This window comes from Delphinapterus leucas, chromosome 12 (assembly GCF_059928025.1).
Source record: "Delphinapterus leucas isolate spDelLeu-1000000601 "Yukka" chromosome 12, BTC_Dleu_Yukka2, whole genome shotgun sequence".
Taxonomy (NCBI): Eukaryota; Metazoa; Chordata; class Mammalia; order Artiodactyla; family Monodontidae; genus Delphinapterus; species Delphinapterus leucas.
The window spans coordinates 63,870,646-63,892,913 of record NC_143140.1 but is presented as its reverse complement, the minus strand read 5'-3'; the positions used below and the strand labels follow the sequence as shown (position 1 = coordinate 63,892,913).

The 22,268-nt window shown below is 36.7% G+C and overlaps 1 protein-coding gene across 1 annotated transcript in view; it reads right to left on the bottom strand.

Annotated features, from left to right (window-relative positions):
* The window catches only part of LAMA2 (laminin subunit alpha 2), a 610,905-nt gene that overhangs the window by 104,512 nt on the left and 484,125 nt on the right, over window positions 1–22,268 (bottom strand). The window contains exons 36-41 of the mRNA XM_089921992.1: window positions 16,663–16,774; window positions 11,750–11,912; window positions 10,227–10,437; window positions 3,473–3,589; window positions 2,603–2,766; window positions 1,124–1,262 (exon numbers count right to left, since the gene is read on the bottom strand). Of these exons, the coding sequence (XP_089778118.1) occupies window positions 1,124–1,262; window positions 2,603–2,766; window positions 3,473–3,589; window positions 10,227–10,437; window positions 11,750–11,912; window positions 16,663–16,774 (906 nt within the window). The remainder of the gene's footprint in view (window positions 1–1,123; window positions 1,263–2,602; window positions 2,767–3,472; window positions 3,590–10,226; window positions 10,438–11,749; window positions 11,913–16,662; window positions 16,775–22,268) is intronic.

The following is a 22,268-nucleotide window of genomic DNA, read 5'->3' as shown; positions in this document are numbered from 1 at the left end:
AAATAGATTTGAAAAATGGTTCCTTTTGAAAGGATAATTGAACATAGGGAAGTTTCTGTAATAATTGTGTCATGATTTTGAATAAGAAATAAACAGAACATATGGTATTGGTAGAGCTCATTCCAGAGAAACCAAAACAGTACTAACTGCTGATGGAACATGATGCATCATTCACCATGACCATAAAATAAACCTGCTAAGAGTGTGGCAAATACCTCCAATATCCCTGAAATCCATGAAAGTGTTATGCTCAATACCAAAGCAAAGAAAATAGGGATCTGTTTCTTCAACACCCACTATTTATGCATATTTCATTCACAGTCAAGTGTCCAATCAAATTCTTTTTCTCCTGAAATTCTGATGTATTTGGGGGATTCTGTGTGAAGCCAAAGGAGTAAGTGATGGTTCTGAACATTTTAACTCACCACGTGCTTCCTATGAAATGAAATTTGACCTGAAATAGTATTACCGAGGTTTATCACATAACTTGGTTACAAAATGTTACTCCACATGTAAAGGAAAAAGATTTGTTACTATTGAAGATACTCAGATAATGTGCTATACTTAGAACCCAAAAACTCTAAAATATTAATTGCAAATTTATTTTGAACAATGACAGCAGCCAAAAGTAGCTTTGAAGGTAAACATTTCAACTGATAAAAATAGTATAATAGTTTAGAAATATATGATCTGGTGTGTTTGTAAAATGTGCACCTTAAAATCAAACTTTACATAGAATCAATCTGTATGTGACTATAAGCACTGGTGTTAATTTCCAAGGCACTTTCTTACTGAAGACATATGGAATAACAGTGATAAATTTCCCTGTTCAGAGTCTTATGTTTGACTGTTTTTCCTTTGCGAGTTGGTGGCACAAACTATTTGGCATCTGCGATAATTTCAAGACCCTTATTAATAGTGGAAAGTAGTAGGTGACTGAGAAAAGAGTTTTGCTATGACTGAGAATTTATTTAGGATAAAATTTAAAAGGAGCCTTTGAAAATAATACAAAACAAATATTCGAATTTACTAGCATTTTCCAGCGCTTTGAGAAATTTAGTTTAGGTACTTATTCAAACAGATTGACCTCCATTCTCAGTACATAACGCTATTTGTTTCTTACCAGTTCTGTGGCTTCATGTGCAAGAACTTTGGCTTCTTTGGCAATTTTCTCAGCTTTATCAATATAGTCCTTAATATTGCTGTAAGCTTTGAAGGCTGCAGTGGCATTGAAGGAGATGTTTTTGGCCTCATCAAGGATTCTGTTGGGATTGCCCCCAAAAAGAACATCAGAGCAGTTGGTACTCAAATGAAGAACATCTTACTTATAACAAATATGGCTTCCAAATGATCATGGTCAGTATAATTATGTTAATTCCAAACCATAGTGAGGTATCTACTAATTGTATTATATTGTAGTTTTCAGTTTAAACTCATATTCCTAAATAATTAAGCAGTGAAATGCTGCCAACATATTTTTAAGTACCCATAGCATCCTCCAGAAGTTTCTGCAACCATGAGCACCACGCAAGTATGAGCAGTGAGACGATTCTTTATGTTATTTGTGAAGCACGCACAGGTTTCAGAGCACTTGCTCTATATTATTGGAATGAAGTTCACAAAATCTCTTTAGAGTAGGTGCACTTCTCAGATGAGGCCAAATGAGTCTCGGTTAAATTGCTTATCTCAGGTCACATGACCAACATGTCACTAATTAGCTAATTAAGGACTTGGAGCCTGCCTCTGTTGACTTCTAGCTTACTGCTCCATTTACCACCCTTCATGATAAATTAGCAAAATGTTAAAAAATGTTATAAAATTGTTATAAAATGAATTGTATGTAAATTTTTTCCCAGGGTCTTCAAACATTAATATTTTCCTTTGTATCAAGAGTATTAAGTATTGAAACAGAACCTTACACATGGAGTATATTAAATACAGATTCATTTAGGAAAATTATTCTTGGGGCTAATACACCTATTTTGTTATGACAACCCTGAAATTGTAGGGGAAGCACACCAGTTATACCTAGAAGGCTGTTTACGAGTCAAACACACCTCACCAGTTGCCCCTCCCTCACTGACCCGTATAAGAATCCCAGTTATAATGAGCTGTTATTTCACAGGGCAGTATGTAGTGCCTCCATGGAATTTGAAAGAAAAAACAAGGCTTAAAGGCTATGTATGGAGCCACATTTTCAAAAGCCACCCTTTTAACAATAAATAGTTTGATTTCATTAAAAATATAAAGCTGAAATTTGAAGCAGAATGTGTTTATACATTATTATTTAAAATGCTAATAAGGAAACTGCTGTGCTCTCCAATAAAGAACAGAAAATATTTTTTCTAAGTGTAGCCTAAGGCAATGTTCACTCCCCACCATGCCATATTTGAATCTACTTTTAACTCAGACTTTTGATGCTGCTCCAGTAGAGCTTTGCCCAGACCCTTCTAATTAGGCTTTTCCACAGAAAGGCCATGTAGCTCGTATGTGCATAATTACAAAAATCAAGATTTGAAAGCAACTCTCTACCATTTCTGCTAGTCAAAACTTTTGGACAAGTGTCAAGATACATAGATATTTCCAACAACAAATGACATACCTATCAAGGACAGCAGATGAATCATTTAACTGAGCCGCATGGCTCTCAGCCTGGGACACCTTCTCAGCAAGCTTCCTGTCCTTTATTTCTTGGGAGAGGTCTTCTATTTTATCTTTCAGATCCTCAGACAGGGGTGGCAATTTAGTTTGAATGTCTTCAACATACTGATATGTAGAGAAAAGAAGGTATTTTAAGTAAGTGAATCCAAGCCTCCTCTCACTTATTAATTTCTCTTGGAGATCTAATTATACACACTTAGGTTTTTATGAAACTTCAAATTTACTAACCTAGCAAAAAAGAATAGAAAATATAAGCTATTATTTAATGATAGAGATTAGGAAATACATGAAGGCAATTTATACCAAGAAGAACCTGACAATCTTTTTTAAAAAATGCTACTTTGTAGCATTTTTGATAGCATAAATAAGTCATTGGGATCTTTTACACTATTTGCATTTCTATTACCATTCATCACCATATATCAGTATCTACTGCATTAGACAGTATGTTAAAAGTCTGTTTGTGGCTTTACATTTCTCTTTTAACTAATATTCTGTGAATATTGAAGCAGATTGTAAGTGCTATCCTAGGAACAAGAAATGCCCTTCATCACTGTGAAAAAAATACAGGTTGGTGTAAGTGTGTGAGTACCCTCACCAGACGTTCATGTCTACTGAGCAAATAATGTGAAGTTCTAATTGTTACCAATGGGTGAGCACGGTCACAATAGAATAAGGCAAAAACAACTTTATACCCACAAGAAAATAACAGTATTTGCTTATACTACTGAGATTTCTCATTGATTCCCATTTATGAGAGCTTGTATCGTTATCATCTTTCTTTTAACTTTGGGTTTCACCAAATACTCACGTCTATGACTGAGTTGATTTCATCTGCAAGACGGTTGGCTTCATCAAGTATGTCAGTGCCTTCTTTTAAAGTGTCCTCAGTTTGTCGTTTGCCACTTTCAATAGCCTCCTTCTTTTTCTGTAGGACAGTATAAACAAAACATCAAAATGCCCTTTGGGGAAAACCCTATCCAGCCCTGTATTCCTGGCTTTCCTAAGCTGTCTAAACAAGGCTTTGCAAACAAGATATGTCATGTTGACTGTGAGACTACATGAGAGTGCTACAGACTACCCAGCCAGCCCTCCAAGAGTTACTTTATTTAAATACCTGTACAGGTACTTTCTTCCTCCTATTGTGAGAAAGTCATGCAAGAGAAGAAAAGTTATGTGATGGTAACTGAGGGATTAAAAAATATTTTTAAAGTGAGATGCACATCCATTTTAACTGAAATGTAAGTACTGAATATGCATTGCTGAGCATGTGGTAGTACACTGAATTACATTGGAATGAGACATTAAATTCCAGAATCTATGTCCAAATGAATGTTTTGTGAGCATAAGTGTAAGCAGATTTATTCTATGGGAGTTCTGTAAAAATTGGAAGAAGTGGGATTTTATTTTTTTTTATTTGTTATTTTTAAAATAATTACTTAATTTTATTTTTGGCTGCGTTGGGTTTTCGTTGTTGTGCGCAGGCTTTCTTTAGTTGTGGCGAGCGGGGTCTACTCTTTGTTGTGGTGCACGGGCTTCTCTTGTTGCAGGGCATGGGCTCTGGGCGGGCAGGCTTCAGTGGTTGTGGTGCATGAGCTTAGTTGCTCTGCGGCATGTGGGAGCTTCCCGGACCAGAGCTTGAACCCGTGTCCGCTGACTCGGCAGGCGGATTCTTAACCACTGTGCCACCAGGGAAGCCCAGAAGTGGGATTTCAAAGGAAACTTAGGGAAAGTACTTTCCAAAAAAAAAGAGAAACTCTCACATGGAAGAATAAACTTAATGGACTGTTCCATAAAAAAGAGAGCAGACTCTAATTTTTCTTTGAAACTGATAGCTTGTCTCAAACCACATGAAACTCATTCCTAGTCTGGAAGAGTAAAATCAATGAGAAAGGTATAGTGTTATTTCTCCCTTTGGAACATAATTTTGCCTTTTTTTTCTATTTCTGACTCATTCTTTCAATTCCCTTTTTACCTGTGGATTTAACTGCATCAATTATAATTTTAAGCCTTTGCCACTTACGCTTTTTATATAAATAATAATGCTAGTTTATATATTCATTTAGATTTCAGTACGTGCTAGGTAGTTTATAAGCTTTCCTCATTTAATTCTAAACTAACACACATCCTGTGTTTGTCACCTTTTAAATGAATGGAAAATTGCACAAGTTAAGTGATTTACCCAAGGTCACACAGTACAGTGTAGTTAAGATTTGAATCCCAGTCTACCTAATGATAGAGCTTCGGTCTTGAGCTGTGAAAGCACTGACTTTCCAATTGTGGAAATCACACTTCTTATTTGCACTGGATAGTGCTAATTTCACACCCTACTTTCCCTACCTCTTCACCAACCACTTCAATCTGCTGCCAGTACACACATCTTATTCCTGCCTCTGAGCCTTTACAGTTGCAGTTGCCTTCACCATGTGCCCTTCCCCAGTTCCTTGCCTTGGTTCCTCCTCCATTTAGCTTCATGTAAAATGCTTATTCTCTCAATACTCAAAATATGGCCCATTGACCAACAGCATTGGCATCACTGGAAAGCTTCTTAGAAATGCACAATCTCAATGCCTTTTTGGGAACTACCAACTCAGAATCTGCATTTAACGAGAAGCCTAAGTGATTGATATACACAATAAAATTTGAGAGAAATTGCTATCTTTCTCACTATAATATAAATTCCATAAAACATTCTTTGTATCACTTTATCTTCAGTACCTAGAAGAGTTTCCTCAATAAATAGTTCTGTTTGCACTTGTGACTCTTGGTTCATTCAACTACTCCCAGGCCTGGCTAAATCAGAGAAATTTCATTCTCCCTTCACGAACAGCAAATGTAGCGGTAGTCCTGATGTTCCTGGTTATAAGGCATATCTTATTTTCCAAAGGTCTGACACTCTTATATAACTATCAGTTTTAGCCCTTAGCTTTTTTTTTTTTTGTGTGTGGTACACAGGCCTCTCACTGTTGTGGCCTCTCCCGTTGCGGAGCACAGGCTCCAGACGCACAGGCTCAGCGGCCATGGCTCATGGGCCCAGCCGCTCCGCGGCATGTGGGAGCTTCCCGCACCAGGGCACGAACCCGTGTCCCCTGCATCGGCAGGCGGACTCTCAACCACTGCGCCACCAGGGAAGCCCTAGCCCTTAGCTTTTGTATGAACTGATTTAAAATTGACCCTGGACAGACATTCAAGAAACTTTCTTTAGCATGGCTTGTTTGCATTTATGAATCAAGCTAACAAAATGCTGTATCAATAGGAGGGAGAATGTTTCCACCTATACGTGAGGTGAAGAGCTACATTCATTTTGGTTTCAATTAAGCAGTGAGTTAGAATCTTTATAAAAGCTCTCTTTGAGTCACTTTAAGGAATCCATTGTTATGCAAAGGTCAAAATGTGCTTTTTTTTTTTTATCACATTGAAGCAGAAATGATCTAGGGATTAAAGAGATTTTCAGTGGTGGCTGGTTTCAGATTAGACACTAATGAAATCTAGGTTTGAACCAAGAAAAGATGAAGATTTGGAGCTCCTAAATATTGATTAAAGCATCAATATAACATTTATCTGTGTTTGCTTTATAGTACTTTCTTCATTGAGAAAGAACACTTCTGTTCTGTCTTGTGCCGGGTACTACTCTCTACCCTGGAGATACAGTGGGCCGGAAGACATGTTTCTCATGGCTTTCTGGAGGGGAAAAAATTGAATGAATATATTAATGTATATTTTTAATGATCAGTGCTATAAAAATAAATAAAGACAGGGAATGGATAGAGAAGGATGTAGGATATAAAATACTTAAAGATAGGAAGCTTTGAGGAGTAAACGGGGGGCTCATGTTTAGAGAGGATTATTCTCCAAGTGTATACCACAAGCATAACTGTTAAGTGATTCTGATTAGACACCAAAGTTGTTGTATTTCTACTTTTAACTTCTAATTAGATCTTAATTCATTCCAGAGCTTTGTAAGTTTAACACCTGTTGTTTTTTTTTTTTGCTGAGGGGGGTTGCTGGGGGGTGGATTAAGAACTTACAAAAATTATCTTCCTGCCTGTTTCTATCTAGCAACTCATTCCTCCCTTTCTTCCAGCTCCTTCCTGTTCAAGGTCATAATGGTAAACTTGGGGACAGACTGCTCAAAACACGTTACTTTGCTTGATTGAATTGCTCATCTTCTCTTTGCCCCTCAGCCCACAGTTTCCTCTGCCTTTTCTCCATTGCTGGAAATGGCATTCTAACCCTGTCCTGTCCTAGAAAGTAGCATTCAAAGCCTTCTGTGATCTGGTTCCAAAGGTCCATTTTCAGAGCCATCTTCTGCTACAGACTTATGTAGCTTATGAACAAGCATCACTGCTCTATTCGACATTTCCTAAGATCATACTTGCAGAGCTCTGTGTTTCTGCTTATGCTGCTCCATCATTTCTATCAACTTCTGTGATGCCATCATTTTGGTGTTTGATTCTCCCAGCCCATAGTAATCACATTGTTACATATAATGAAAGGTTAAAATGGCTGAATTTTAGGAAATCATAAGTTCTCTGAGGCCAGAAATCATTCCCATTCAGCCTCTAACACCCTGGTTACCAATAGCATCTTGATAATGGTAGGTGTCTAACAGACATCTGCATATTATTCCTGCCTGCTTTCCTAGCCTTATATCACACTATTTTTCCAATACAAAACCAATCCTCCAGTTTACATGAACCACTCAGAAAGTCCCCCAAATATAATTTTAATCCATGACTCCAATATTTCAATTGCTTCTGACAGATTTCAGGATAAAACCAAATTTCTCAGCTTTGTTCTCAGAATGCAGTTCTCTTATAACTCAAGGTCTGGACCCTCTCTGTCTTCGTTGGCTTTCTATCCCCTCACTAGTTCACAGGCAGTCTTTATTCCAATCCTATCAAATCACTGACATTTCTCCAAAATGTCTATATGTTTGCATGTTTTTTTTCTTATTTCTGGAATGTTCTTCCTCTTCTACTTTGACTCACTAGAGCTCACCCTTCAGGACTCAGCATACGTGTCAAGTCCTCTATGAAGCCCTTCCTAAATCCAGGGGTGATTTCGATGCCCTTCCTTTGTATACCTCCATGATAACTCCTGTAGTGTACAGACTAGTTTACTTGTGTGAGCCTCCCACTAAATACAAGTCACCTGAAATCATCAGAGGTGGTGTTTTATTTTTTATATCAATATCAGTGTCTTTAAAGCTTAAGGCTGCATCTGAATCATGGGTAGGATTTTAAAAATACAGGTTGCTGGGCTCCACTCCCAGTTTCTGAGTAGATAGGTTTGGGGGGAACCTGAGAATGTGCATTATTAACAAGTGTCTAGGTGATGCTAATGCTGCTGTTCCAAGGACCACACCATGGAGACCAGTGTTTGATATACTCAGTTTTGGTTTAGTACATTTCCTGAACTTAGTAGGGGTTTGATAAATGTTTTTAATAATAAACATTACATGCTTACTTCCTTAAATTAAAAAAAATGAGTTGGGTCTTAATTATATCACCTTTTTGTGGTCACAGGCTCAATGAAGTCATTTATTTAAAGCACAACTAATTACTCAATCAAATGGATACAACATATCAGTTCTTTTACAATCTATATGCACATCAGATTAACCCAGGGGATGTTTTAGAATATGGACCCTGGACCACGCCTCAGACCAGCTACCTCAGATTCTGGGTGGGAGCCCAGGGGTTGTATCTGTTTAGCAAACTCTAAAAAGGTGATACTTTATTGGCCAGTCTAGCATCAACCTTGGCAATCAACCTTAATCAGCCTTGGCAAGCAACCTTAAATAAGCTCTGCCTTATTCATATTAATTTAGTCAGTTTATCTATTTATTCTAGTAAGTTTTAAACAAGCCTTTAGTTAAGCATCACGTGTAAAATGAAAATACAAGAAGGACAACTTACACTTCAATACTGACTACATAGGCTCCAGGCTTCTCTAGGGGTACCCAAGAATGATGGCTCTCGGTTTTAAACATCACTAAAATGAAGGAATAGCTAAAAGCACCATTTACTGTGCCACTACAACTCTTCTTGAAATACTTCCCAGATGCTTATTATAATTTCCACACAGGTTATTTTAATTTCTTAAACTGTTGCCATAAAATGGAGTGGTGCACCTCCGGGTAAGTTACACCACTGGTGTATCACCGAGCAAGATGAATCATGCGGAAGCCTGTGATATGAAGGCAGCCTAGCATCCTGCCTAACAAGACAGTGCTTTTTCTTTAATATTGCCAGCATGTCAGTAGATTCCAAATTGGTTAAGATTAGATACATCAGTGAGTCTTCTCAATCCTCTATCAAAATGACAAGGCTAAGTCCCAGGAGAGGGATCCAGAAAACAATTCTTTTAAAAGATTAATTCATCCTTTTACTTCTTAATCCAAAGGAAAATGGAAAGAAATGAATGGATAAAAAAAATCCAGATCCTTTTTATTCAACTGTCATTCCATGAACAGTTTTGAGAGCATGATATATGCCAGAGAGTGTTCAGTTATAGCTGCAGGTAAAATTTTATGTTAGAAGAGATAAAGGTCTGCCACTGTTTTCAGATCTGTTGGGGTCAAATACTTTGAAAAGAACAAAGGTAAGTTTGTTTCTGGTGAGGAAGTTTTTTTTTTTTTAAATGCTAAATACAGGTTTGTGCCATCATATGAGCTGAATTCACTGTAGGGAAAAGTGATCAGTTTGCCATGTTAAATATTAAGAAAGAAACGAGAGAGAAAGGGAGAGAAAGGAAGGAGAGAAGGAAAGAAGGGAAGTAGGAAGGAAGGGAGAAAGGAAGGAATGGATGGAAGGCTCTGTTTTAGTTCTAGCTTCATTAGCACTCTAAAAAAGGCAGAAGCTGCCTATCATTTCTTGAGGAGAGAACTCTCTCTTGTATAAGGAAAAGGAGACAAAAATAACTCAGACTTGATCTGCTCATGTTAGTCCGTTGTAAAATATCATTTTCATAGAACATGTTGCAAAGAAGAAGAGAACCAAAATTTTCCCAGGCTCTGGTCTCTCAGTGAGCTGTTTCTTCTGTGCCCCAATTCCATTAGAAAATCCTTGGCACTTCTGTGATTTATGGCAGCCGGATGTCTAAACCATGGTTTGTGGATCAGGTTGGGTGGACTGTACAATCATACGGTATTAGTATTTGAAGAAACTCTAGATATGCCCTAGTGTAATGCACTCATTGTATAGTTGAGAGACTGATGCTTTGAGACTTTAACTTACTCACACTAGTACTTCTAGTTAGTGGCACAGTTGTCGTTAAGACCAAGGACCCCTGACTCCCAGTAAAGATCTCATTCCACTGTACCATTCTGCCCTTAAAAATCTTAAATAGCTTATCTAAATTTTATTTGATTATATGGGCAATGATCATTCATTAAAAAACAAAAAGAAGGATCATTCCCCGCTTCTTAGAAGTCTCCTTTCAGAGTTGTCACACTTGATTTCATGCGTGTGCATCAACTTGCATCAGCTTGACTTACTCCGCCATGGTCAAACTCCCACCCCGTGCTCCCAGATTTAGATGAAAGAGCCTCTAAGACTCACCTCCAAAGCAGTCATGTTTTTCTGGTTTTCTGCAGATAAGAGATTAGCTTCTTTGATTTTATCTGTGGCTTCTCTCAACAGGTCCCAAGCATCATCAACCTTGCTTTTGTAGTCTGCCAGTTTCTCCTGGAGATCCTTCTCCATTTCTTCATTTTTCCCTCGGGATTCTCCAAACAGCTTCTTCACTTTCTTCAGAAGGGCTTCTGCAGCTCTATAAACACCCCAGCCCAATAAGAGACAATAAGCCCTTGCCACTGCCTCAGGGTTTATTGGTATTAAACAGTGTTACAAAGAAATGCTAACATTAAAAGTATGGAAAAATTAAAAACAATATTTAAGGCAGATTGACTGTGTGCTAAACCAAGTTGAAAACTGATAGCTGAAAAGTGGCAAGAGCATTTATAATTAAAACTAAAGAAGAAAAAACTCCGCACATTTAAAATTGATTAGTAATATAACATTTTCATTTGGAAGGGATCTCATGTTATTCTCATAATCTGGCTGATGAAATCAGTTTTATGATTTACTTCACACACCAAAAATAAAATCTACCTGATTAACCATGAGATATTTTCACTGTTACTTTGAATATAAGATATAAATATTGATATGTTTGGTTAGAAACTGTGAATATAGCGCCATGCTGTTGACATGCTGGTATGATATAATTTTGACCTACTTTTCTTTTCCTTTGAACTGAGTGTTCTGGGAGTTTCCTGGATTCAACTTAATGGTTTTCCTAAAGTGATAATATCTGAGTCCTTTAAGGAAGGCTAAATATTTGAAGAACAGTAGTTCTCAAACTAAAAGGCATCATAATTCCCTGAAGAAGTTGCCAAAACAGATTGATGGGCCCCATCCCGAAAGTTTCTGATTCAGTAGGTCTAGGGTGGGGTTTGATAATTTGTATTTCTAACAAGTTCTTAGGTGTTGCTAATGTTGCTGATTTAGTATATACTATTTGATTATTAATAACACCATCACTTTGAAGTTAGCTGACTATGAATGTAAAAATGTATTTTTTATTGAGTGTACGGTCACAGGAATTCATTGGTATTGTAAAATCACTATCATTAGTCACAACCTCAAATTCCCAAACTTTATTTCATAGTATTAGGCATGTATTATTTGACAATTCTTCTATTCAGTATTTCCTAAGATGACAAAATGTATAGGATGGCCTGCTAAATTCATAGCTTTATTTATCCAAAGATATTTTTATTAAAACAAAAATAATTAATAGTTCTAAAGGCCCTAATAATGGAAATTAATAAAGCAAGACCATTAGCCTAATTGCAGAAGGGACAGCACCAAAAAAAGATCATTTACTTGATTATTTATATATAGGTATAAACATGCCTTTGATCCGTTTTAGAGCAAGACAAATTATAACTAAGTAGATGAAAAATAAATAAAGAACAAAGTATCTCCTACTGATATGTGATGGAAAATTTAGAAATCTCTAAACAACAATTTGGAAAGCTCAGTTTATCAAATGAAAAAGTAATAGAGCTTCTACTCACACCAACTCATCTTCAGCAACTTCCTTTTGTGTGTCTAGATTTTTCCTCCTCAGTTCTGTCATCATCTTATCAACTTCATTCTGAAGCTCTTGCAAATTTCTCTCAAAGGCCTTGTCTTGAATTCCTAGAGTTTCATTTAGTTTTACAGCTTTTTCACTTACAGCTGCAGGGGGTAAAACAAATTTTGCAAATTAGTAAACTAAATGCCACATGCAAAAATGGCACCCAGCATCTGCTCTTCCCCACCATCTCTAAGAGAAATGTTGTTTGTCATGGGTGTTCCTGCTGGGAAACAGAGAGGCAGTTGCTATAACAATCCATAACAAACAAGGAAATGTGACATATTTCTTCATATTATATTGCTTTTAGGGGGACACAGTAATTAAAACACAGTGTTTCTACCCCAAAAGGAAGAAATAAAGTAAACAAATAGCTCAAACCTTCTTCAGGTAAAAGGTAAAAAATGAGACACGTAGCATAACACTTGGAAGCTGAAAATGCAAGGTCTGCATTGCTGATAAGACACAATCATATTCAATTTTAAAACCCTGAGTATAGAAACACTATCAGTGATGAGATCTCTCAAAACGAACCTGCCCTTGTACTTCCACACAGTTCTGTGTTGATCTGTGTAAAGGAATGAGGAAAGGAGCCCCTATCTACGGACAGGCGTTATGCATTAGGGCTCACAGATACCCTCCAGCAATAACAGCCATCCTAAGAGTCTGTGTTTATTATGCACTAAATAGGTTTTCAAACTGTGCTCTTTGGAATCTTAGGATTCTCCAGGCGCTTCAGGTATTCTACAAATGATATCTATTCTGCCAAGAATCTGTTTTATAGGTTGGTGCTCTGGGCAAGTTTTCATTTGAAAAAAGAATTCTATGTCAAATAATAGTTTGAAAAATTGGTGAACTGAAACATGTACACAGTTCTACCTTAGTTTTAGACCAACTTTTCCTGAAGTGTGTTCTATGGAGCATTAATTTAGCAAGATGAAGAGAGGTGTTTTTCTGAACTCTTTTATCTTCTGAACACTATTTCTATTATATAATATTACCTATGAAAATCCCCAGAATAAAGGCTATGGGTTGGCCAAGAGACATTTTCTACCATTCAAAGCTGTATCCTAAGACCTCTTTAAGACCTAAAGAATTTTCAAAACTCATTTCTATTCTTGGAGAAACTTTTCTGATTAACACTGGTGGGAGCTGTTCCAAGGGTCATATGAACAGAGCTCCTGAAAAAAGTGCACATAGTTAGGCGAAGTAGACCAGCCATGGGGATGTGACATGGTGGGTTAGTACAGTGGTTCTGAAATGTGGTCCCCAAATTAGCAACCTCAGACCACCTGGGAACTTGTTAGAAATGTGTATTCTCAGGTCCCATCACAGACCTATTGAGTCAAAAAGTCTGGGGTGTGGAGCAGCAATTTGTGTTTTTAACAAGCCCTCCAGGATCTTCTGATGCACCTAGAGTTTGAGAATCTTGGGTTAGTAGAAGAAATTGAGTTTCAATCTCTAATTCTACCCTTTCCAAAATGCATCTTTCTAATTCTTTTTTAATGATAAGTGTCTTTGGTTAGAAAATTGCTGCAGTCAACCTGTTATTTCTGATAACCATAGTTTAATCTGCAGAACAATCTGAACCAGGTCTTTTAAAGAACAAATATGGCCATTCTTAGCCCTGTGGTAGAAATTATTGCTCAGGTGCTATTCTTAGAAGTAGGTGAGGGTGCCTACTTTCTGGCTGACTACTTCATAGTCATCCCTTGACATATGCCAAAGAACCTTCTTAAGATTCCACCACTATGATTAGTAAGATATCACCTAGGCCATGTCATTCTTGTGAAGGAAACATGGTAACCATGGACTATTGATTGGAAAGCTTCTTGGTCCAGCAGACTATGGGGAAGCCATGCTAGAATGTTGATGATGAAATGTAAGAAGGTTTCTACTCTTTAGATTTCAAGAAAGGTAGTAGTAGATTTGGCTCTACTGATGATACAGCCCCATCCTTTGGTCTGAGTGCATGCCTATCTGTACAGTTGATTTTAACCAATTGTAAGTAACGAATGACATCATTTGTCTTCACATTTTTTTTTTAAATGAAAGGGATAAGCCCCACTTTCTAACCTGACAAAGCTGTATGTTTTTTCATTATTAAATGAATACATAAATGAACTTTGCTTAAAGACATTTTTGGAAATTTGATGGAATTTAGGTCCTGGGCCTAGGTGGTATTGAGGAAGGAAGGAATGTGAGATGCAGCCTCACTATTTCTTTTGTGGTCTAATCTCACAGCTAAATTTCTACAGAGAAGAATTTGGTGGAAAAAGAATGATGGAGTGAGAAAAGGAAAAGATGGATTGCATCATTTCTTTTAAATGAAAGCAATATGTAAGCAACCAGAAGAAATTATTAGGGTACACAAAAACTGCTTTAGCAAAATGATGCTATATTAAGAAAGCAGCATTATTTTAATAGAAGAGGTCTGATTGCTCCTTTGCTTCTATACATGGAATTTGGAACTTCTCTGAGTACTTTTAAACTAAAGATAAATGTGTTATGTAGTCTATTATTCCAAGATATACACTATCACTTCAGTATGTTTTCAACAGTATTAAAAACACTTGCAACATAAACACGTCTTTTAAATTTAATTATCTTTTCTTTCTAACTTATTACAAAGGGAATTTAAAGTCATTTAAGAATGTCTTTAAAACAAGATAAAATAAATATAAAAGGAAATGGAGCAAAGATAAAAAAAAATTAATGTAAATCAGGCAAAGAGTTACTAGACAGAAATGCATATGCTGGAATGCCCAGAGCAGTGGATCCTACATCTAGTGTTAAGCAGCTCAGTAGCCAATGCATCAGGATAAAAAGGAGTATTTTAAGAGGTATACAGTATCTATAACATACAAACTAAATAAATAAATTCCTCAGGAGAAGCAGAGCTGTTTTTCATGCTGAATCTGAGAAAAATATCCTATAATGGGTAAATTTATCATGAATGACTAATACTATTGAGACCTGAAGAACAGGAAAGAAGGGTGTCCAGCATTTCTTAAGTCTTATTATACATCAGAACATATGCTAATGGTTTATATAGACATCCAAGCCTTGTTATATATATGTAAATGCTTTATGATTTAACTGGCATATTCAAATTTGAATTTTCATGAAATTTTAATAGTTAGATTAATTCTGTCAAAGTTCTTTTACAAAGAGCTGTGGTTACCATTTTTGTTATCATTTACGTTAGTACCTGGTGGAAGAAGAGAGTAGTATTCATTTTGTCCTCGGGTATAGGATCACAGCTATCCACACGGCACTTCACATGAATTAGAAAACGGTGCCCCATTTGGACAGACACAGCCAGACCACCTGACTGATGCACAATGCAGGAAATGGGAGGCAACTTTGATGACATAACCCCTTTCTTTGATAGACAGATTGTGGATGGTGAGCCAAGCCTGGGTTAAATATCATCTCCACTCTGCCCCCTGCTGGTACCTTTGTGGCACGCACAAAGATGTAGATAAAGTAGGCAGTGCCGGTACTGGAGTCTATCGGAAACGTGTATTAGGATTTATTATGTAGCAACGTTTGATCGAAATGATCAAGATTAGTTCCTAGGATAGGCTGCTGGGTGTTAGTGTTTGAGACTGAGTTGGAAGGAAAAGGAAAGTCCCTGGAGTACTGACTAATGTCTTCAGGGATCCAGGTAGAGTGAATCTGTTCTATCTGCAATGGGATTTTTTTGGTGGGAGGAAGGGAAGGTGGACACTTTCAAATAACATTACTGGAAAATAAAAACAGGGAAAGGACAACAACTTCATCTAGCAGAGGAGAAACCACAACGAGTTAACTGAGATTTTTTTGGTAGGAGTAACTTCTGTTTCGGATCCTGACACGTCTTGCCTGAGATTATGCCTCAGATTGAAACTCTGTTGTTTCTTGCTGTGGGGAATCTTTGGAAGTTTCTGCCTCTTCTTGGCCAGTGATTCCTAAGACTGACCTGTCAGGATATGCCTTGAAGGTTCTCACGTCCTGATTTATTTGGCTATATTAGAAAGCAAAGTATCTAAAATGTATAACATTATAGAGTAATAAAAATGTTTTATTTTTAAAGCAAAAAGAAAACACTTTTTCTTATTTTCTCAACATGCATGCATGTTTATCATATATTAGTAGATATTTAAGAACTAATGTTTTGTTGTTTTGTTTTTTGAGGGTTTTTTTTTTCTTTCTTTTTGCATTATCTGTTTTCTTTGAGTTTCTTAATCTGGGCTTTTGCCTAAAAATGGCTTCCACTTTGATTCTCAAATCAGATTGGTAGATGCCAAGAACTAACCCCTTGAGAATTGTGGACTAAATGCAGTAGAGCTTCTGGTAAGGTAGCACATCCAAATCCCAAGCAACAGATGTTCATTAAAAACTGGTACCAAGTATTTAAAAGCCATTTTGAGAAATTAAAGTGCTGCTTTAAGGTACTGAGCAGAACGATAAAATTAACTTTTTTTAAAAAAATCAAGGATCTTTTAAATAGTTCTGAATACAAAAACAGCACCATAGCAGAGGATAAGTTGCCCATTAACTAATTTAATCATGTTTGATCACAATAGCCATTCCTCAAGGATCAGGGCATTCATAAAGGAATGCATTCAACTGACTGCTATTTTGTACTCATAATTCCTAATTCACTGACTTCTGTCACAAATTTAACACTGTAGGCTGTAGATTCTCAGTTGATAATGCGCTTGAATATCCTGATCAAAAAACTTTTTAAAAATCCAACCCTCAAATTTAGAAATGTCATCTCTTACTAGAGAAATTCCAGTCCTGTGCAATCCTTTTTTTCTTTTCCTGTTAGGAGAAATAATGATTAAGTTGTGAGTTTTCTAATACCTTCTGCGTGCTGGGCCAGGTCCTTAATGAATTCTCCTAAGGAGCTTGCTCTCGTGTTGGTCCTCTCTGCATCCTGTCCAGTTTGCTCTCCATCTGCTGTCACTTTGGTAGCCTAATGAACCAAATTCGGGAAAAGCATAATTAATAGAGATGATGAAGCTACAGCTAGATAAGCTCTCACCGGCTGCATTTTCTTTCAAATATTACTTTGAGCCAAAGGAAATTGATGAATTATTGATCAGATGTACTGGAAATGACGCCCGTGCTCAAATATACAATTAAACTTTATTACTTCTTCCATTAAATGGAAATCAGAGAGCTGTATTTGGTCTTTTTAAAACCCTCATTGTATGCAATGGTACAGTAGAAGCCATAAAGCAGAATTATTTTTGAAATATTTTTAAGGTACTATTGCCAAAAGTCTTTAATGGATTCTTCAGCCTGTACATGTTGCAGTTTTGTCCATATTTTATTTACTGAAAAAGTGTGGAGTGTAGCAATGATCTCTCGAAAGAGGCACAGACAACCTGTCTCAATCAGCTTGATCCTATAGATTCGGTTTAGATCAATACATTAATGAAAGAAACAAAGAAAGGGAATGCTTAGCTACTAAGTAGTAAATGCTTGTTTTATAACACTGTAAAGATCTAGTAAAATGTTAAAGAAGAATAAATGTTAACTTTCCCCATACGACATCACCAAAAAAGATTCCAGTAATCACAGGACCATATATTACTATCAACAAAATAGAACAGAACTCTACAACAGCCCCACCTCCCAAAGAATGTCCTCATATTGTTTCACCCTTATTCACATTGAAAATATCACTTGACACAATGGCATCCATTTAATGTGTTCATAGTTAAGATATGCCATATGTAATCAAATGGCATGTGTAACATTACAAGTTTCAGATACTACAAGGCTTAGAGCACCTTGTAATAGGTTTATACTTCGTTTTTTAATGTGTATGCATATGCTAATAAATATGACTTCCTTTTCTAAAAAATAGGGATAATCTAACTACAGAAAATGAATCAAAGAATCACAAACTGCCTCAATACAATTTAAATAAAGGTTCAAGCTGGCGGAATATTAATACTCCACAATCTTGTACCAGGGTGCTTGCCTTTTAGACATGCCCAGAGAAACTAAATTGTTTTATATGTAAACGGATTTTAAATAGAACTTAAGATAGAACTAACTGTCTATCTTGGTAGACAGGTAGACACATGGTAGGAGGTGCTGCAGGAATTATAGTGCATTTTATGATTTCCCAGGGGGCAATAAGAGGTTTAATTCATGAAAGTGTTCAAGGTTTTAAATAAAAGGTAGAATATAAAGTCCAACCATTATCATCTAATTTCTCAACCTTCAAATATTATCACCACAAATAAAAGAATGAAAGGAAAAGAATCCAATGGAAGTTTAAAAAATTCCTCTTTATAGTTTCAGTATATATACAAAATGATTTGGCGTGTGTTAATATATTAGAATGCTCTGGATTAACTCTTCCAAAACATTAATATTGGAATGATTTTCACTTTTAAATTCGAGGTCCAGTTGGGTCAAGAAACTCCACACATACACACCACACAAATGTATGCTCACATAATTTTTTAAATGTTGCTTTTGAATTACTAAGGTCAGCTGCTTAAGATGTTGGTCATCTAAACTGCTTTAGATGTTTGTCTAGTCTGGATTTTACTGTGTTCTATAATATCTCTACTATTTTCACATATCACAGAATACTATAAGGGATTTGATCTACATTATTATCATCTTTCAATATCTTAAGAATTAATATACCACCAGCACTAGTATCACTTACTATACAGAAAATATACATTATAATTTGAACTAAAATTTATTTCTTGCTTCATCAATATCTTATTTACATTACTAAAAGGTAATAATTCCCATAAATCTCATACCATCGAGCTTTCCAACTCTTGTATGCTCAAAGCATCCAATTTCTTGAAAATAAATGTATACTGATACACTCTCCTTTTAAAATTCTGGATGATCAAGACAATATTCATTGCCTTGACTTCTACTTATCAAATTAATTTATACATAAATGTGTAAGAGTCATTGTTAACACACTCAGTACCAATAACATGAGTACTCCAATATTAAGATGTGAAGAATTCTACATGACCCATGGTAAGAAATAAGTCAAAAATGTTATAATTAAGACCCTATGCAATCAGCTTCCCTGGCTTCCTTTTATATGTAATATGCCAATCTCTTCCCTTCTTAGGGTCTTCTCATGTTCTGTTGTCTTTGCCTGGAATGAGCTTCTGCTCAGCACTTTAGTGGCTGGATCCTTGTCATCCATCAGCTTTCAGTTTAATAAGTATCTCTTCTTGGTGTGGCCATCCCCAGGGTACCTATTTAGGTTTCTCAGCTTCCTGCAGAAGAATATTTCCTTCATAGCTCCATGCATTTTAGAATTACTATTTACGTGTTGGCATACCTATGTAATGGCTACCTGACTAAAAAGTAAGCTCTAAGAGGACAAAAACTTGGTCTGTTTGCTCATCACTTTATATCCAGCTTCTAGTATGATATCTCACTTACAGCAAATATTGAATGAATGTTGCTAAATATATGACTAAACAATTTCCTAACTAATCTTGTCAACATTATTGCCATTCTTATTGCCTACCTTTCCAGAAAAAGCTTTGTTCACACTATTGCTCCCTAACTCCTCTCCAATTACCCAGAATAAATCCAGCCCCCAAGATGATTCGTTTCCAACTTCACCTTCTCTGTGAAGGCATCCCCAATGATTTTGACCCATATGCTCCTTTCTTAGATTTTCAAAAACAACTATCATTACCACTATTCGTGACTGTTGTGGGTAATTATTTTTTTAGGTGTTTCGTCATATCTATTGAATCGCAATCCTTGGGGGCTAGGGTTATATCTTATCTCTTTTTTATTCCTCCGAGTGCCAGGAACAGTGCCTGGCAAACTGTAGGGGGTCAAGGATGTTTGGTGATTGACTGATGTAGTAATAATCAAACAAACTATTCCTTTGAAGTTCTAAAGCCTGGTGGAGAAAGAAAAATCTCTTTCCATATGCCTTTCTGATACCATTCAAACTGGCCATATGCCTGGTTTTGCTTACCAGTGAATGTGGATGGCTGGGAATTTTTTCTGGACATTTTTCACAGCCTTATAGGAAGCTGCTGCTGAAGGGCTACAGCTGAGTGCTTAGGAGGAGAGCCAGGCCTGAGCGCCTCTGGTCCCAACCACGCTGCATTCTAGTCACTGGCCTTCTGGTAATTCAAAACTAGCCTGCGATTGCACACCAAATACCATGCTGGTGGGGGTGAGTGGAGGTAGGGGCGGGGGGTGGGCAGAAATCTTTATGGCCAGCACAGTACTTACTAAGGGAGAAGATAGCCTTCCTTCTGCACAGACAAAAAGAGCTTCCTCTCTTGGCTGCACTCCAGGAGAGGAGGAGATGTGAGATTCCTGGACCAAAAGGCATTGACTTATGATATTAGCCCTCTAAGAGGCGGGTTACACAGTCAGGCTCAGCTGTACCCCAGATTGATATGCGTGTTCAGAGGGCTGACAATACTCGTGTTTCGTTTGCTCTTCCTGCCTTTAGAGATACATAGAGGGCATGATCCCTATTTTCACACTGGTGAGGATGAAGGTATAAAGAGGTTAAGTGACTTATCTGAACTCACACATATAGGAAATAGGGGACAAGACACAAATTTTCTGTCTCACAGCCTTGTATGCTGTCTGTATTAAACATTAACTTATGTTTGGCTAACATTCAGGAGGACTGGGAAGATACTTGAAAAAGTGAAGCATTCTGGGTGGGAGGAGGGACACGGCTCCAGCTTTTATGTATTTTAAGTGCATAAGCTTTAGGTTTTAGTAAACATATTTAAAAATCCATATCAGAATATCATATAGATACATTAAAAAAAAAATCATGTCCCTGGTAGCCCAGTGGTTAAGACTCTGCCTTCCAATGCAGGGGGTGCAGGGTTGATCCCTGGTCGGGGAACTAGGATTCCACATGCTGTGCGACGTGGTTAAAAAAAAAAAAAAAAAATCCTGTCTCATTACACAGTAATGAAGTTGAAGAGTCACCTTGTCAAAACCACCCAGGAGAGACTCCATAAAGGAAGGCAATTACAAATACACTATCACCTATGGGGAGTGGTGATAGAGTGTAAAAAGTGAAATTTACAAAAATCAGTTTCAACCAGGACAGGCTATTGATAATGTTACAGATGAAGGCTAAGTAGTACATGATAGGAGCTGTCTGCCTGATTCAGTTTGGCTCTCCTTGTATTTTATTAACTTGCCATCCCCATCCCTTAGTCAGCTTCCTTCTAACTCACTATTATCTTGTCCTTTGAGTATTTGACAAATGTCTTCTCATTTATCCTAATATGTTGTACAATCTTCCTTTCATTCTCTATCTTAGATTTTCTTATTTTTACTTTCTCTTACCTCTGTTCTACATATTTCCAGTGTTCCTTTGTAAATGGTAGCTCACACACTGCTTTGCATGTATCCCTCTTACCTTTGATTATCTTTTTTTACATTCAAGTTCACTCAACTAGGTATTTTTTCCTTTTACTTTTCTTTTATTTTCTTTGTGGGTTTTTTTTTTTTTTTTGAGTATTTATACCTAGGCAGCACACATTACCATTAGGCACACATTCATTTACTTCTGAACAATGTAGCTATTACTTTCTTACTTTAGCTCAAGCAGTTCTCACTGTGCCTCTTGAAATCTGCACATAATTTTCTTGGTTGGATATTACTAGTGTCTTTCATTTTCCGCCTTCTTTATGTTAAAACTAGAACCTAATGGAGCAAATCTAACTACTGAGTAGACAACATTGCTTAGATGCCATCCACCTCTGCATTTGCAGAGGTTTTCTGCTGAATTTAAATTTGAGATCTAATCATTTACATGATATTCTTTAGGGTCATCTTCAAACACTACCGGTTCTATATATCCAAGGGTCAGTGAAGTACTAGGACAAGCTACTAGGACAGACAGCACACAAAGAGAGAGACAATCAACTGACCCTGGGGAATGATAATAAGTCAGTTCTATGTGAAATTTCTCCTTAAATATTTCAGGCGTCAGTTTTGAAAGTTCCAAATGAACAAATGTGATTTGCTATACATTATCTCTCTCCCTTTTTAAAAAATTTTATTTTATTTACTTATTTTTTATACAGCAACTTCTTATTATCTTTTCTATACATATTAGTGTATACATGTCAATCCCAATCTCCCAATTCATCCCACCACCACCACCACCTCCACTTTCCTCCCTTGGTGTCCATACATTTGTTCTCTACATCTGTGTGTCTATTTCTGCCTTGCAAAACAGTTCATCTGTACCATTTTTCTAGATTCCACATATATGAATTAATATGATATTTATTTTTCTCTTTCTGACTTACTTCACTCTGTATGACAGTCTCTAGGTCTATCCACGTCTCTACAAATTCTCTCTCTTTTAAAATATAACAGCAGAAATGAAAAACATTGTTGGCAACTTAAACCTTTTAAAACTATAAATAAGGCATTGTAAATATATATATATATGT